General features: G+C 40.9%; 1 protein-coding gene across 1 annotated transcript in view; it reads right to left on the bottom strand.

Annotated features, from left to right (window-relative positions):
- Positions 1-1,292: 1,292 nt before the first annotated feature.
- man1a2 (mannosidase, alpha, class 1A, member 2) overlaps positions 1,293-18,310 on the bottom strand; it is a 168,879-nt gene continuing 151,861 nt past the window's right edge. The window contains exon 13 of the mRNA XM_068040743.1: positions 1,293-11,417. Within this exon, the coding sequence (XP_067896844.1) occupies positions 11,285-11,417 (133 nt within the window). The 3' untranslated portion in view covers positions 1,293-11,284. The remainder of the gene's footprint in view (positions 11,418-18,310) is intronic.

The raw sequence follows: 18,310 nt of genomic DNA, 5'->3' as shown, positions 1-18,310 counted from the left end.
GTCTGAACATAGCAGTGGAAGCCTTACCCATGCGCTTGTTGATTTCTGCATCTAGAGACAGGTTACTGGTGATAGTTGAGCCTAGGTAGGTGAACTCTTGAACCACTTCCAGAGCGTGGTCGCCAATATTGATGGATGGAGCATTTCTGACATCCTGCCCCATGATGTTCGTTTTCTTGAGGCTGATGGTTAGGCCAAATTCATTGCAGGCAGACGCAAACCTGTCGATGAGACTCTGCAGGCATTCTTCAGTGTGAGATGTTAAAGCAGCATCGTCAGCAAAGAGGAGTTCTCTGATGAGGACTTTCCGTACTTTGGACTTCGCTCTTAGACGGGCAAGGTTGAACAACCTGCCCCCTGATCTTGTGTGGAGGAAAATTCCTTCTTCAGAGGATTTGAACGCATGTGAAAGCAGCAGGGAGAAGAAAATCCCAAAAAGTGTGGGTGCGAGAACACAGCCCTGTTTCACACCACTCAGGATAGGAAAGGGCTCTGATGAGGAGCCACCATGTTGAATTGTGCCTTTCGTATTGTCATGGAATGAGGTGATGATACTTAGTAGCTTTGGTGGACATCCGATCTTTTCTAGTAGTCTGAAGAGACCACGTCTGCTGACGAGGTCAAAGGCTTTGGTGAGATCAATGAAAGCAATGTAGAGGGGCATCTGCTGTTCACGGCATTTCTCCTGTATCTGACGAAGGGAGAACAGCATGTCAATAGTCGATCTCTCTGCACGAAAGCCACACTGTGCCTCAGGGTAGACGCGCTCGGCCAGCTTCTGGAGCCTGTTCAGAGCGACTCGAGCAAAGACTTTCCCCACTATGCTGAGCAGGGAGATTCCACGGTAGTTGTTGCAGTCACCGCGGTCACCTTTGTTTTTATAGAGGGTGATGATGTTGGCATCGCGCATGTCCTGGGGTACTGCTCCCTCGTCCCAGCACAGGCATAGCAGTTCATGTAGTGCTGAGAGTATAGCAGGCTTGGCACTCTTGATTATTTCAGGGGTAATGCTGTCCTTCCCAGGGGCTTTTCCGCTGGCTAGGGAATCAATGGCATCACTGAGTTCCGATTTGGTTGGCTGTATGTCCAGCTCATCCATGACTGGTAGAGGCTGGGCTGCATTGAGGGCAGTCTCAGTGACAGCATTCTCCCTGGAGTACAGTTCTAGGTAGTGCTCAACCCAGCGGTCCATCTGTTTGCGTTGGTCAGTGATTATGTCCCCCGATTTAGATTTGAGGGGGGTGATCTTCTTGATGGTTGGCCCAAGAGCTCTCTTCATGCCATCATACATTCCTCTGATGTTTCCGGTGTCTGAGGCCAGCTGAATATGACTGCATAGGTGTTGCCAGTAGTCGTTTGCGCAACGCCTAGCTGTTCTTTGTGCAGTACTTCTGGCTGCTTTAAGTGCTGCGGATGTTAAATCGCTGGGGGCTTTCTTGTAGTTCAAAAGTGTGAGCAAAGTACCAATGCTATATGTCACATTTGAAGTTAGAATTTACAGTGGACAAACAAGTAGCTTAGTCTCTCCAACAGATTCGGGCAAAAAAGTTCTCATTTTAGTAGAAACATTTGAAAAAATTGTTTGAAATGAATGACCTGAATAACCCAATTTTAAATAACTGAAAATTACTGTAAAGAAAACTATATAAAAGTATTCACTAGTTTCATTGGAGTACACTAGTCAATTTCTTAGTAAATTAAATTTTAACATTTAAAAACATTTTTTAAAAAGGTGCCTAACTAGGCCTTTGTCTAAAAATCAGCTCAACTTGAAAAGCCTCCTTGAAGAACAGAATTAGTAAAATAAACTCTAACTCGTTCTCGGGGCATGGTCAGTTTTGAGTGAGGACATGCTACCAAAGTGATTTAAAAAAAAGTTTAAAGGATCACAGAAATTCAATTTTCTTTGGACGTAACTTATGCTTGAAATTCCTTGATCTTTTATGCTGGCTTGATTGATTTCAGGTAAATTACGCTGGTTAGCAAAAAAACTACTGCATGGTCACATGAAAGCCATGACTGCATGCTTGCTAAATTATAATGTTGATTATAGATGAAGCTGAAGTTTCAGTGTTCATCCAACAAGTGCAGCATAAATCAACTACAGGGAAAAAAAACACATAGATGATTGCCACTTGAATATCTTTCTCTTTTAAAGAGTTTGATCACGCTCCCAAAGACTATCTGCACAGTAAAATGGTTCTTCTTCACCCCGAGCTGGATTAAAACAGTTGTCCAAGTGTCAATGCTGACAAGTCATCTGAATATGCTGTCTCTCATATTGTTTGAAAGGGACCTGCTCAATTCTCTGGTTAAAACTTTTATATATTTAATAATAAACCCCCAAGGTGTTCCTCTGTTGAAAGGTGGAGTGGAAACAAGATTTAGGCAATGCAAGTCATTTACTGATGTTCATTCAATCTACTAATTGGTTTGCCAAGCCACCATAAGGAAGTACTTCTTCGCACAAATGTTAGTGGAAATCCGGAGTGCTCTCCCTCAAAAGACTATTCAGTGGAGGTCATTTAAAAATTTCAAAACTAAGATAGATTTTTACTAGGTAAAGGTATTAAGGTTTATGGAGCAAAGGCAGGTAGTTGGAGTTGAGGTACAAGTCAATCATGATTTAGCTGAATGATGGAACAGGTTCAAGAGGCTGAATGACCTACTCAGTTTTGTTTTTTTAGGACAATTAGAGCTTTCTATAATGATCAATGAATGGATGCTAGCTGCAAATAAATAAATAGAAATGGTTGAGGTGGGAAAGAAGAAAATAAATGAGTAGTCCAAGCTGGAAATTAAATTACAGGGCAGGTTGCAAAAAAAGCAAGATGATGAATGGTGGCCAATAATAATAATGAAACAAAGAAGGAAAGTACAGGTATACAAGAAATAGAATGAGCATCAGACAGAAAATAAAAATGCAAAATGAAAAGTCCCAGCTCCAAAAGAGGAAAACAAAACCATTATTTTCATGAGACTTTTGTAATGCAAAGATGGCTGCAGCTACACTGTTCAAATAAGTACCTAGAATTTCCCATTTTTCCATTAATCATAACAAGCAGTTTTTAATTATTAAAGCTGAACTAACGCTACTAAATTTTATCATGTGCTCACACATTGCTACTAAGGTATCTACAAAGTCATAACAGAAGCCCCAAAAATAATCATGTTAAAATCCATTTTAGGAATGCTAACCATCACAAAAGAGAATACTGTTGGAGGCAGGGCTTTCACAGGTACACATTTCAACTGCATCATTCAGTTCATACTGTTTTGGCTGGTTATTTGTTTTACAAAACTAGGCTAAAATTTTCCCAACACTTATTCTTGATCTGTGCAGAAATCCATTATTTTCAGTAATGTATTTCATCCAGTTCTGTACAACAATCCAGTGGAAAAGTGAATGCAAAGAAACATGAAATTCTACAGTTTTTATGTACTGCATCCAACATGCACACAATCCTTTTACATAGGCAAACATATGAAAAACGTCATTCAGTGAAGCAAACCCTTTCAGCATAAAGTCTACTGAAAACAAAGACAGTATCCTTTCGATTGACATTATGAAACTTTTTTTGAAAACTTGATTTCCATCCTCAAATTCCACAGTGGTTCTTTCACAACTTGGGCCTTTGATCCCAGGTAGCTTCAGATGGTACAGCAGGCGATCCAGGTTTTCTCACCACCAATATAAATAATGTCATTCTAGATTTGGGCTGTAGGAAGTATCCTAGTAACATGGTGACCAAACTTCCCTCTGTAGTAGATTGCTCAGTTCTCAGGTGCTTAAGCCAAATCTCGATAGGAATGGCCAAAACTGATTTGAGTGGCAAATAAATGTGAAAAGAGCAGTATTTCATTTGTGTTTTGAGTCAAACTAAACAAGATGCATTTAAAAACAGAATAATTTGTTACCCACTATATCCGCTTGCTTCTGTATTACATTTTAAAAGTTTTGAAGCATGTTGATGGAGTAGTTATGCACTAAACTCACCAAATTTTGAATTTTGAATTTATATACATTCCTATTAGGAGAATGTTTTCTGCTGCAGTTCAATTGAGCACTGTAATGAAAAGTAATATTCTCTCTAAAAACCTTGGTAAAACTCATTCTGTTTCAAGCACAATTAGTACTGGCAAACCATGCAGTGTTGAAATTGATGAGACGTGGACACCATTCTGCTTTCTTAGCTAAGTGGAATGAAGAGGGTTGAAATTACACTGTCATTCAACATAACTTGATTTTGTAACTAGAGTTCTGCTGCATTTCTAAACAACTGGTTCACTTGAATTGTCCCGATTCTACCTGTACTCTCAGTCTATCTGCAGGAAAAGACTTAGCAGAAGACAAGACCAGAGTTTGTGCTTTGGATGAGTTCATAAAGTTTTCTTTGACTGGTGTGAAATTAATCCCTGATCTATACAGAGTTTTTAAAATATATTTGGTTTCCACACTGGTCCTCAAATCACTTACAAAATATTTGTCTGCTGGGAATATTCACATCCATGTAAGTAAAGTCAATTCCTACTGAACTACTCTAACTTGCATGATCAATAGGAAATTTGTCAGCAAACACTTTACAGGAATACACAAATAATTCTGCATTATTTTCCTGTTAAACAAAAAAACAGTTGAATGTTATTCAACTTTTGTAAATACTTTACAGAATTCACCCAGATTGTACAATTAGCTCTGATGTGAATAATTATTTTACAGGTAATAGAACATATTAGTACACTATGATATCATAGTGCAACATTATAGCCATGAGTGTCTACATGGGATCCAGGAATGTTTTCCTGCTTAGGGTGGAGGGAGGGTATTAGATTCCCAGTTAATCAATTCCGCAACTTGCACTTGCATAATGCCTCTAATGTAGTAAAAACACCTCATGGTACTTCACAAAGGTATTATTAAAACAATGAACAGCAGGCCATCATGTGAAAGATGGAGATTAGGTAAGGTGATGAAAAGCTTTGTCAAAGAATCAGATGAAAGTTTCAGTGGCAAATGGGCAGAGAGGAAGGGCTTGCAATGTTACAGGCATGCAAGTAGCAGTCCTTGTGACAAACAGGATATGGAAGTAGAAAGGCAAGAATGGAACTAAGCTGCACAATGGAGGAACAACATTGGACGAAGATGGTGTGATCAACAGTGTCAAAGGCTGCAGAGAAGTCAAGCAAAACAGGAATGGACACTGCAGCTCAGTGACAGTCATACAGAATGTCATCTGTGATCTTAACGAGGGCTGTTTAACTGCTGTACGAGGGCCAGAAATCTAACGGGAGAGATTCAAACAGAGTTGTGGCAGAGTTGGACACGAATTTGGGAAGCAACGACATTTTCAAAGACTTGAGAGCAAAGGAATGTTGGAGATAGGATGATAGACTGCAAATGGCATTGGCTGAATAAAATGATGAAAACAAAGTGCAGGAGAGAGAGAAATAAGAACGGTAAAAAATGCAGGAAAGGCCGAGCCTCGAAAGACAGAGGGGAACAAAATCATCTACTATTTTCATTAAGTTTTTGCAATGCAAAGATGATTGTAGCCATACTGTTTAAATATGTACCTAGAATTACTCATTTTTCCATTAATCACAATGGTAGTTTACAAACATAGAAGGGGCTATGTGTGGATTTGAGGGAAAGGAGCAATGACAGTGGTTTTGAGGAAGTACAGCATAGATTTACCAGAATCTACCTGGACTCTATAGGTTAAATTAAGAGGAAAGATTACAAAAACTAGGGTTGTATTTCCCTGGAATTTAGAAGGTTATGGGGTGATTCGATCTAAGTTTTCAAGATACAAGGGGAACAGAGAGGATATACAGAGTGAAACTGCTGCTGCTGCTTGGTGAGTCTAGAACTGGAGGCATAGTCTGAAAATTAGAGCCAGGCCTTTCTGGGGTGAAATTATGAAACACCTGTACACACAAAGGGTGGGAGACATTTGGAACTCTCTTCCACCAACAGCAAATGATGGTAGATCAATTGTTTATTTTTTTAATTTGCGATTTGATTAACAAAAATCAAAGATAGTGCAGATCAGCCATGATTTCAAGGGGTTTAAATAGCTTAGTTCTGTTCCTATGTTCCTATTAAAGAGCCTGAGGCGAGGGAATCATTTAAAATGTCAGCTAGCATGAGGGCCTCTAAGGGATATTAAGTGATCAGCAGCTAGGAATGGAGTCAGGGGCCAACTTGGGCTGCTGTTGTACATCTGTTAGTGGCCAATTACAGAATACAATTGACACTGGACCGCATTCTTAGCCAAGGAAGGGCAGGTCTGCATACTTGTTCTTTGTGCAGATGTGGGATAGGGTAGGTGGAAAGGCAACAAATTTTAATTACTTTTTAGAATTGGAAATTATCTCAAATATCAGTTCTCTTTGTAGATCCCTTTTTAGCAGATTATGCAAGAACTCCCATTCCCCTCAATCCCTCACGTACATTTTAGAACAGCTTCACAGAATCACAGAATAATACAGTGCAGAAGAGGCCCTTTGGCCCATCGAGTCTGCACCGATGCATTATAACACCTGACCGGTCCACCTAACCCCATTTGCCAGCACTCGGCCCATAGCCTTGAATGTTATGACGTGCCAAGTGCTCATCCAGGTACTTTTTAAAGGATGTGAGGCAACCTGCCTCTACCACCCTCCCAGGCAGGGCATTCCAGACCGTCAACACCCTCTGGATAAAAAAGTTCTTCCTCAAATCCCCCTTAAAACTCCCACTCCTCACCTTAAACGTGACCCCTCGTAACTGACCCTTCAACTAAGGGGAACAGCTTCTCCCTATCCACCCTGTCCATGCCCCTCATAATCTGTACACCTCGATCAGGTCACCCCCTCAGTCTTCTCTGCTCCAGTGAAAACAACCCAAGCCTATCCAACCTCTCTTCATAGCTTAAATGTTCTATCCCAGGCAACATCCTGGTGAATTGCCTCTGCACCCCCTCCAATGCAATCACATCCTTCCTATAATGTGGCGACCAGAATTGCACACAGTACTCCAGCTGTGGCCTTACCAAAGTTCTGTACAACTCCAACATGACCTCCCTGCTTTTGTAATCTATGCCTCAATTGATAAAGGCAAGTGTCCCATATGCCTTTTTCACCACCCTATTAACCTGCCCTTCTGCCTTCAGAGATCTATGGACAAACACGCCAAGGTCCCTTTGTTCCTCGGAACTTCCCAGTGTCAGGACATTCATTGAATACTTCCGCATCACATTACTCCTTCCAAAGTGTATCATCTCACACTTTTCAGCGTTAAATTCCATCTGCCACCTTTCTGCCCAACCATCCCGTCTATATCTTCCTGTAACCCAAGACACTCAACCTCACTGTTAACCACTCGGCCAATCTTTGTGTCATCCGCGAACTGACTGATCCTACCCCCCACAGTCATCTATGTCGTTTATATAAATGACAAACAATAGGGGACCCAGCACAGATCCCTGCGGTACGCCACTGGACACTGGCTTCCAAACACTAAAACAGCCGTCTGTCATCACTCTCTGTCTCCTACAGCTAAGCCAATTTTGAATCCACCTTATCAAGTTACCCTGTATCCCATGTGCATTTGCTTTCTTGATAAGTCTCCCATGTGGGACCTTGTCAAAGGCTTTGCTGAAATCCATGTAAACTACATCAACTGCACTACCCTCATCTACACACCTGGTCACATGCTCAAAAAATTCAATCAAATTTGTTAGGCATGACCGCCCTCTGACAAAGCCATGCTGACTATTCCTAATCAAATTTTGCCTCTCCAAGTGGAGATAGATTCTCTCCTTCAGAATTTTCTCCAGTAGTTTCCCTACCACTGACGTGAGACTCACTGGTCTGTAGTTCCCTAGCTTATCTCTACAACCTTTCTTAAATAGTGGGACCACATTAACTGTTCTCCAGTCCTCTGGCACCTCCCCCGTGGCCAGAGAGGAATTAAAAATCAGTGTCAGAGCCCCTGCAATCTCCACCCTCGCCTCCCACAGCATCCTGGGACACAAATCGTCCGGAGCTGGAGATTTGTCCACTTTTAAGCCTTCCAAAACCTCCAATACCTTGTCACTCCCTATGACAATTTGCTCAAGAACTTCACAGTCTCTCTCTGAGTTCCATATCTACTTCCTCATTCTCTTGGGTGAAGACAGATGTGAAGTATTCGTTCAACACCCTACCAATGTCCTCTGGCTCCACCCACAAATTTCCCCCTTGGTCCCTAATGGGTCCTACTCTTTCCCTGGTTATCCTCTTCCCATTGATATACTTATAGAATATCTGGGGATTTTCCCTACTTTTACCAGCCAGAGCTTTCTCATATCCCCTCTTTGCTCTCCTAATTGCTTTCTTAAGCTCCATCCTACACTTTCTGTACTCCACTAATGCTTCCATTGATTTAATCTATGCTAAAAGCCTCTCTTTTCCTTCTCATCGTACTCTGAATGTTTCTGGTCATCCATGATTCTCTGGGCTTGTTGCTCCTACCTATTACCCGAGAGGGAACATGTTGGGCCTGTACCCTCCCCATTTTCTTTTTGAATGCCCCCCACTGCTCTTCTGTAGATTTCCCGACAAGTAATTCTTTCCAGTCTACCTTGGCCAGATCCTGCCTGATTTTACTAAAATGCACTCTTCTCCCAATCCAAAACCTTTTTTTGCAACTTGTCTATTTCTTTCTCCATAACAAGATTAAATTGTACCATGTTGTGGTCGCTATCACCAAAATGCTCCCCCACCAACACATCAACCACCTGTCCGGCTTCATTCCCCAAAATTAGGTCTAGCACTGCACCCTCCCTTGTTGGATCCTCTACATATTGAGCTAAAACGTTCTCCTGTATACATTTTAAGAACACTCCATCTAAGCCCTTAACATGATGACTATCCCAATTAATGTTGGGAAAGTTGAAATCACCTAATATAATTACCCTATTATTTCTACACACCTCTGCAAATTGCACACATATTTGCTCCTCAATTTCCCATTATAAACTAATCAGATGAGAGGAGAAAGGGCATAAATGCTATTTGATTCTAAGTGTAAATAATGGATAATGCAGTAAACAAAAACATCTCAGAAACATCAGTTTTTAAACATCAAGTACACCTTTGCTTAAACTTATGCATACGGTCTACTCCTAATAATTAAAAGTTACTTTGTGCACAAAATAATTGAAATACCAATAATCTGAATGAAGCAACATAAATAATATAGTACAGTGAGAACTTAGTGCTAAAATCTGAAATAGCAGATGATTTAAGAGGAGCAGAGTGTACAGAATAAATATGGAAAACTGCCTTATGTTTTACCATTGTGCAGTGTTACGAAAGTCCCTCTGTGTTTTGTTAAATATATTTTTGAGGATTCATTTTTGAAAGATTGATGAAATGTTAAACTTTGGGGTTTTCAAAGGGGTCATGTAAAGGCAGTCCCTGGAAATGTTTTTAAAAGGGGCCCTGGGAGGTCTTGAGGAAAACAAGCCTTTCTGGGAAACCCCTCGACTTCCAGCAACAACAGAGAACTTTGGACACCTGGAGAAGTTGTTTACAAAGAAGTGGCAGGTCAAGATTGATGGAGGTCAAAAGCCTGCTAAATTAATTCTCAATGCCGCCTGAAAAGAGCTGTTCTAAAAGATCCCAGTGGCCCGTCTACGTGTATTTGGAGGCCAAATTGTATGCCAGTTTTGGACTACAACATATCTTATCTGCTGTGCCTTCAAGAATCAGCAAATATTCAGCCCAAGTGGTTTTTGTCTGTAATAGAGCTCTAAGAACAAAAATCCCTTTATTTTGAGAGTTAACCGATGTATGTATACGTGTGTGTGCGTGTGTGAGAGAGAGAGAGAGAGAGAGTGGCTAAGGTAAAAATGGAACTGTAATATTTAAATCTGTGTGTTTATGCTTTACTTCATTGCTGGTTAAGACTTGTTTTATAATAAACTGGTAATTTTGTTGTTTATTGAAGAAACCCAGTTGGTGTGTTTTATTCTGAGATAAAAATAGAGTCTATGATTGACCGTATCGGTAAGTGGTAAAAAATATAAATATATGTTGTGACCTGTGGAGAAGTGGAACTAGAACAAACAGTGCACTCCTCCTGCCTCAGTCCTAACAGTAGAGAATTATGGGGAATGGCAGTAATGAGAATTGTGTGTAGATTTCATTCAGGGTAACATTTAAGAACCTGAAGTTTAAAGTGATTTACAGACCTTGATTAAATGATGCGCACAACACATATGTTCATCTCCTCTTTAATACTGTAAAAGATGTGTACCAACTCCAGGAAGTTTTGATCACACTGTTAGGACCTCTATCCAATGGTACTGAAGAGCAGTCTGAATACTCTTGAATACTAGCCATATTTGTTGGCATTTTACCACAATTAAATGGCTCAGCCTCAACTGAACTGCAAACTTTCCGCCACTGGCCATCTGTTGGGGCCAATACTGTAAAATATTGACAAAATGCTACAGATTGGTGTCCAAATGAGAAAAGAACAGAAACATCCTGGAAAAAGTACATATTTTTACAATACCAAACATGCACTCCAAGAGAAGTTAATTTCTCCCATAGCAAATCAAGCCTGAAGGTCAAGTGGGCCTTCACATTTGAAAGTGATACCAATAGGTGTTTTTTTTTTTAAATCAACACAAAGGCTTCCTTATGGGTAAAGAAAATTTGCAAAGTGCAGAAATATCACAAGCACACTTATACTGGTAAGATTCCAACAATCCCAAGGTGTCTGCAATCACACGCAACATCAGAACTGGAACAAATCCTCATGTTCAATAAGGAAGCAATCTCTTCCAAGGCTTTTCCTACAAAAATAGAATGTTGTTCTGTTTTTTGCTAGGAAGAACCATGTATGGATGACTCCACAAAAGGGATGCTGTTTCTTTAAAAACGGTGACTATTACACTCTTACCAGGGACTCTCAATGGCTTCCAGCAGTGCAGGAGAAAACAAAATCCTGTACTAACTTACATACATCTCTAGTGCTGTTAAGCTTTCTTTGAACATCTGCCATAAAGTTCATTGTACAGCATTAGTACTGTACTGATTGCCAACTACACCATTGTAAACTTATACATTCGTAGTTACTCTGCTGTGAAAGATGTATTATTCCAGTAGTCCACACCTTCCTGCACAGTTTAATCTCAAATCATTGAGTCTTATTAAATAGGATCCTTTTCTTTTCCAGCAGATTAGTTGCACTTGTCCTGCTAGCACTACGACGCAACAATGAAGTTCACCTTCAGCTGTCTTGGAGTCCTCACTGAAATACCACATTTCCAGAGAGAGTAGTGTTCTTAGAACGTAAAACAGGAAGAGGATGAGCTTCTGTGTTAAAAACCCAATAGTCCAAGGGCAAGAGGTCATCACTAGAAAACAGGAGGTACAGGTACCTGAAATGAGAAACAGAACATTGTTTACATTGCCATTATGAAACAAACTAATTAAATCAGAAAATAAGACATTAAGTTTTCAGATCACATCCCTGTCTCCAACACAGCAGCGATCAGTTTACACAGAAGACGACAGGTAAAACCTGGCACCTTAGTGTGTTTAACTCAGTTCTACAAGAAGTGGTACACCAGCAACTGGAGGAGTACAATGTTAAAGCAGGAATTATTCACAAAACTGGAACATGTGCATTGTATAAACAGATTTCTGCATCGGAAGCCTCTAGAAACAAGCTTAAATTAGTTCGGCTTAAAAAGGTATGCATTTTCCTTCACTCAGACTCAGTTTTGTATCAACAGCTTTTGATGCTACCCCTTTTTATGCAATCCCTTTACAGCAAGAAGCAACATAACCAATGTATATTTTTTTTAAGAGACAATATACTTTATTCCATATGTGGGATATCTACATTTGTGAAAATCCACTTTAGAGGAATACATTGGAAGGCTTACTTGCCAGTAGCAGAGTTGGAATACTATTGATGAATGAAAATATAACCAGCTTTATGCATATAATTGGAAAATGACAAATTGATAACTTGTGAAGTATTCACAAACATCTCCAACAAAAGGTGGAGAGAAAAACTTGCAGAATTCTTTCAAAAGAGAAAGATCATGACAAGTACACAGGTATGTGAAATTGCCATTCTTATTAAAAGCAGCCCAATCTTCTTCAAAAAATCTTAAGCTTCAAATCTACAAGTTATGCTTTTATGAAAGATGATCTCCAACAAGAAAGATTCTTACCATCTCCTCTTGACATTCAACAGCATTACCATCACTGAATCCCCCACTATCAACATCGAGAGGGCTTAAGATTGACCAGAAACTGAACTGGAGCAGCCACATAAATACCGTGGCTACAATAGCAGGGCAGAACCGAGGAATTCTGCGGTAAACTCATCTCCTGACTCCCCAAAGCCTGTCCACCATCTACAAGGCACAAGTCAGGAGTGCGATGGAGTACTCTCCATTTGCCTGGATGAGTGCAGCTCCAACAATACTCAGGAAGCTCGACACCATCCAGGCCAAAGCAGGCCGCTTGACTGGCACCTCACCCACCACCTTAAAAACATTCACTCCCTCCACCACCTACGCACAGTGGCAGCAGTGTATACCATAAACAAGATGCACTACAGCAACTCACCAAGGTTCCTTCGACAGCACCTCCCAAACCCACAACCTCTTCCACCTAGAAGGACAAGGGCAACATGTGCGTGGGACCACCACCATCTGCAAGTTCCCCTCCAAGCCACATACTATCCTGACTTGGAACTATATAGCCATTCCTTCAGTGTCGCTGGATCAAAATCCTGGAATTCCCTTCCTAACAGCACTGTGGGTGCACCCGCACCAAATAGACTGCTGCGGTTCAAAAAGGCGGCTCACTACTACCTTCTCAAGGGCAACTGGGGATGGGTGACAAATGCTGGCTTTCCCTGCATGCCCACATTCCATGAAACGAATAAAAAAAATGTTTTTTGAATTTCAATCATGGTTTCAGGTCCCACTCCAGGGCTTGAACACAAAAATCAAGGCTGACACTCCCAGTGCAGTACTGAGGGAATGCCACAGTGTCAGAGGTGCTGTCTTTCCGATGCGATGTTAAGTCGAGGCCCCGTCTGCCTGCTCGGGTGGTTGTAAACTCTCCCACGGCACTATTTCGACGAAAAGCAGGGGAGTTATCTCTGGTGTCGTGACCAATATTTATCTCTCAATTAATATCACAAAAACAGATTATCTGGTCATTATTACATTGCTGTTGGTGAGAGTTTGCTATGTGCAAATTGGTTGCCATGTTTCCTACATTACAACAGTGAACACACTTCAAAAGTACTTCATTGGCTTTAGTGTTTTGAGATATCTGGTGGCCATGAAAGGCACTATACTAACGCATGGCTTTCTTTTGTCTTTTTAAGATATGGATTTGGGAAATTTTAACAGTAGAAGTCATTTGTCTTGCTGAGATGGAAACTCCATGCTATGAATTTTGTTGGAGAGGAAACCGCCAGTCAGAAACCTTTCTTGAAGCCCTCTTTCTAAACCTGAACCTAAATAATGGTGCACAAAAAAAAACATTTAATATTGGAAATAATGCAAAACTGACACTGGATGTAAAAAAAAACCCATCCCCAGCACTGACATTTTGTAACATGATGAACAAGATATAGCAGGAATGTATGCTTTTCATTAAAGACAAATATTGGATTGCCAAATTATGTAACTCACTAGAATTTTGTACAGTTTTCCCACTCATGAAAATAAATTAATTTTCCAACTTAGTAAACTCTTTTTGACTCATTCAACAGTATGAATGTTATGTTGCTGGAATCCTTCCAGCTACGAATGATGATGGACATGCAGCAAACAATCCATTTAGGCGGGGTGCCTTCTCTTGGTGCACCTTTGCGGATGGCTGTGAAAACCAAACTTTGAGAGGTAGGTTCTGACACAAGTGCTACATGTGAAGCTGCCAAATGACAGAGTTGTTGTTTTCAACATTGGCACCTGTTGCCAAGCTACTGTAGCCACTGGTCGTCGTGGTAGTGCACACCAGTCCACAGCATGTGTCACTATTTCCCTCTTTCGCCAGCTAGTGACTCCCAAGTGCAATAGTCGACATTTAGGGCCTTCACGTCATGCTTGCAAGCATCCTTGAAGCGAAGCTTTGGGCGCCCCACCGGTCGTCTGGCCCCGGCTACCTCACCATACAGAAGGTCCTTGGGTATGCGACCATCTTCCATCCTGCAGGCATGTCCAATCCACCGAAGTGGCCTCTGTTTGATAACTGCCAACATGCTTGGGTGCTCTACCTTTGAGACGACTGCCACATTTGTGAATTTGCCCCACCAAGATATACCCATAATGTGCTGCAGACATGAAAGATGGAAATTATTAAACTTCTTTTCCTGGTAGCTGTAAGTCGCCCATGTTTCACAGCCATACTGCAAGGTGCTGAGAACATAGGCCTTATAAACCATCAGCTTGGTCCTAAGGGTCAGCTTGGTGTTATCCCATGCGTGTTTCACAAGTCGGCCAAAGGTAGTAGCTGCTTTCCCCATGCACGTATCGAGTTCTGCACGAAGGGGCAGATTGTCTGTCACCATGGACCCAAGGTAGTAAAATTTGCTAACCACGTCACGCGGGGTGTTAATTAGTGTGATCAGGGTCCAAGATGCAACACCTTGTCCCATGACCATGGTTTTCTTGACGCTTATAGTCAAGGAGAACAAGTTACAGGTATGGGAGAGAAAGTCCAGGAGTCTTAGTGGAGTTTCCGTGTGAGTGAGTAGAGCAGCATCATCAGTGTAGAGGGGTTCTCTGAGACCTACTCAGCTGAAATGATATCTGTCACTGATGCAAAAAACAAAGGCTACATGATGTACAACGTAAACCCAACAGACACTGCATGATCTGAAAGTAACCAAGACAGCCATGCAAAGGACAGGGAGATACTGTGCAAACACTGGATCAACTTACGTCAAGAAATCCAAACTGCATGTGACAAAGGAAATCTATAAGCAATGTACAAAGGGATTAAGAGGGCGCTTGACCCCGTCATCACCAAAGTTGCTCCCCTGAACTTAGCAGATGGTGAAGTACTCATCCACAGAAGTTACTACTGTGACCCGTACTCCTGAGAGTTGGACGTCTCCCATTCTGCACTTGACGCTCTCCCGCAACTTCCTGTCATGGATGAGTTAGGTGAAGAACCCTCATCACTGGAGCTTGAGAAGGCCACAGACTGCCTAGTGAACAGAAGGGCACCCGGCAAGGACAGAATCCCAGCTGAACTGCTCAAGCAAGGAAAGTCCCATCTATCTATTGCCATACCTTAATGACTTCTCCTTCTCTGCTGGAAGGTAGGTTCTGTTCCACAGGAGGTGTGTGAAGCCAAAACCATCACACTATACAAAAACAAAGGTGACAGAGGAGACTGCAACAACAGGGGCATCTCACTCCTTAGCGTCACAGGGAAGACTTTTGCTAGGGTCATACTTAAAAGACTCCATTTACTTGCAGATCAAGTGTACTTGGAAGCACAGTGCTGTTTCTGTGCCAGCAGATCTATTGTGAACATGATCTTCTCCATACTCCAGCTACAAAAGTGTAGGGAACAGAGTATATACCCCTTTACCTTACTTTCGTAGATCTCATTAAGACATTCGACATAGTCAGCAGAGCAGGGCTCTACAAGATTTTGGGAAAAACTGGCTGAACACCGAAGTTCCTCAGTCTCATCTGCTCCTTCCATGACAACATGTACTGCACTGTACAGTTTGATAGCTCCACTTCCGACAGTTTTGGAGTGAAGAATGGAGTGAAACAGGGTTGCGTCCTAGCCCACACTCTGTTTGCATCTTCACCATGCTCCTGACTTTTGCCTTCCCTGCAGATATGGAAGGAGTATACTTGCACACTAGGTCAGACAGCTTGCTGTAAGTGTATGTAAATGTTAAACTTTTTTTTTTATATCAAATGCTGGACTCCATATTTATATACTTACAGAGCAAGATACAATTATACTGTCAAAATAAAATCAACACAGCATTTCAACCATATAAGCAAGATTGTGCGAAACAAGTTTAACGTGTTAGCTTCGGCTCAGTTGTGACACTTTTACCTCCCAGTCAGAAGGTTGTGGGTTTAATGCCCAAATGAGAGACTTAAGCAAATGAAATACACACTACTGAGCACCTATTGCACTGTTAAAGATGCCATCTTTCGATGAATCGAGGTCCTGAATGCCCTCTCAGGGACATAAAACAAAGGTTCTTAAACATTTTTTGACGAGCCTCCTTTCAAAGTTTCATGTCCTGTTAATGCCCTACCCTTTTCTAAGAAACAAAATTTTTGGTCGAACAAGAGGATTTTTATCTTTTCAGCTAACACATTGCTTAAGACCTCTCATTTGCCTCCACCCATTGACAAAAAGGCTTTCCCCTCCAAAAAACTGCAAAGCTTCTTCTTATGGCACTCAGCTAAGGGTATTACAGAATAAAAATTATGTTTTCTTCATCAGTCATTAAGTGCAGGGTCATCCTGCTGATAATTCAATTTTTGTTAATTTCTAGTGCCAAAATAATTGCATTCTAGATGGCTGTACAATTGGTCCATTTCTTTTCACAGGCCTGAAAACAAATTTAGTCATTGCCAGGCAAAATGAAAATGACCAAAAAATCATACACATCATCTTCACAAATGAATCCACTCATTATCTCAGATCCCTACAATTTTGAAAACAGTGCAAATCAAAAATTCTATCACGTTTTTGTTTGGAATATTATTACAACAGTGTTTGTTGATCTGCAATGTTTTAAAACTTAATCCACATAAAACTAAAGCCATACAAAACAAAGCAGTGATGGCAGATTATTTCACCTTAATCACAACACCTGTACCCCACTTCCACCCCCATTAAGCTTTCCTGAAGGTAGCAGCTTGCACGGGGATACAGTTTTTTGGTACCACCAGTCTTGCACTTTGCCAAAGTGACCATTATTCAGTTTAAGCTGGACAGTGTGCCGATTACCTTACTAGGGCTTATCTTTTTCCCAAAATGTGTTGATTGCCAGTTTGTTTGTCCAGGTTTGCAGTTAAATGAATAGATTTAAATTTTCTGGTTTCTATGCGAAATGGATGGAAACTACCTTGCTCTTTATTAGCTGCCTGCATCCTCAACAGTTGCCCGGTTTATGATGGTGGGGGGCAGGGGCCATGTAACATTATCATCTACCCCAGTATTGCAACAACTGTTGCTTGTGGCAAAGTAGACAATAAGCACAAAGAAAAGGCTTCAAATAGAATTAAACAGATAAAATGAATGTGGGAATCTCCGAGATGAAAGATCCCACAACATTATTCTAAGAAGAGGGCAGTTCTCCTGCTGTCCTGCCCAATACTATTCCTCAACTAAAGTCACTAACACAGATTCATTATTGTTTGCAAGACCTTTCTGTGTTCAAATTGTCTGCCATGTTTCCCCACCTCATAATAGCAACAACATTTCAAAAGTACGGCATTGGCTGCGAACAGCTTGGGAAGGTCCTGAGGTCATGAAAGGCACTATACAAACGCCAGATAGTTTTTTTTCCCCCCGAAAGCCTAGGATAACTTTGCCTATCAACTAGAATCTCTGTTGCTAATTTTGGTTATCAGACAGAACTCGCTGCACTATTATTTAGTACCTATGCTTAGCTCTATGACCAGCAGATGGAGCTAACAGGTTTAAAACCAGTGGTACAACAGGAATATTTCTGTTGCTATTTGAAAATATAAAACCTTAGAAATACTGTATGAAAAAATACTTTAAAAAAAAACTACCTTGGGACTAAGAATATGGTAAAGTCATTTCCAGAACTTAACCATGCTATTCCACAGACCCAGAAATTTTCAGTGTATTTTCATAGCGTACATTTGTTGCAACCTGATTGTAATGCAGACGTTGCCTACAATGTTGGCAGCTGCAACAAATTTCAGCACACACAGGTCATGGAAGATGGACTGAACTCTAAATTACCATGTAGTTTGACAATTTGAATTTCTTTTAAAAGAAACAGCAATATTTTTGATTTATTAATTATTGTTGAAAATTACTAAAAGTGAGTTCAGACAATTTCACTTAATAATTGCAGCCTGGTTAAACTGACATTCTTGTTGCTACACACTCAGCATGAAGGAAGAACAACCAGCTGTATCAAGTATTAGCAAAGGTACATAACTGCATATGCATTGTTACCTCCACGATTTAAAGATGAAAACTAAACAACACTGCTCATTTAATAGTGGTGGCAGAAAGTAAGTAAAGTTATTATTTCTATCAATAATGAGCAATT

Source organism: Heterodontus francisci, chromosome 10, assembly GCF_036365525.1.
Source record: "Heterodontus francisci isolate sHetFra1 chromosome 10, sHetFra1.hap1, whole genome shotgun sequence".
Lineage (NCBI taxonomy): Eukaryota > Metazoa > Chordata > Chondrichthyes > Heterodontiformes > Heterodontidae > Heterodontus > Heterodontus francisci.
The sequence above is the reverse complement of the archived record's forward strand: the minus strand, read 5'-3'. Positions and strand labels throughout refer to the sequence as shown.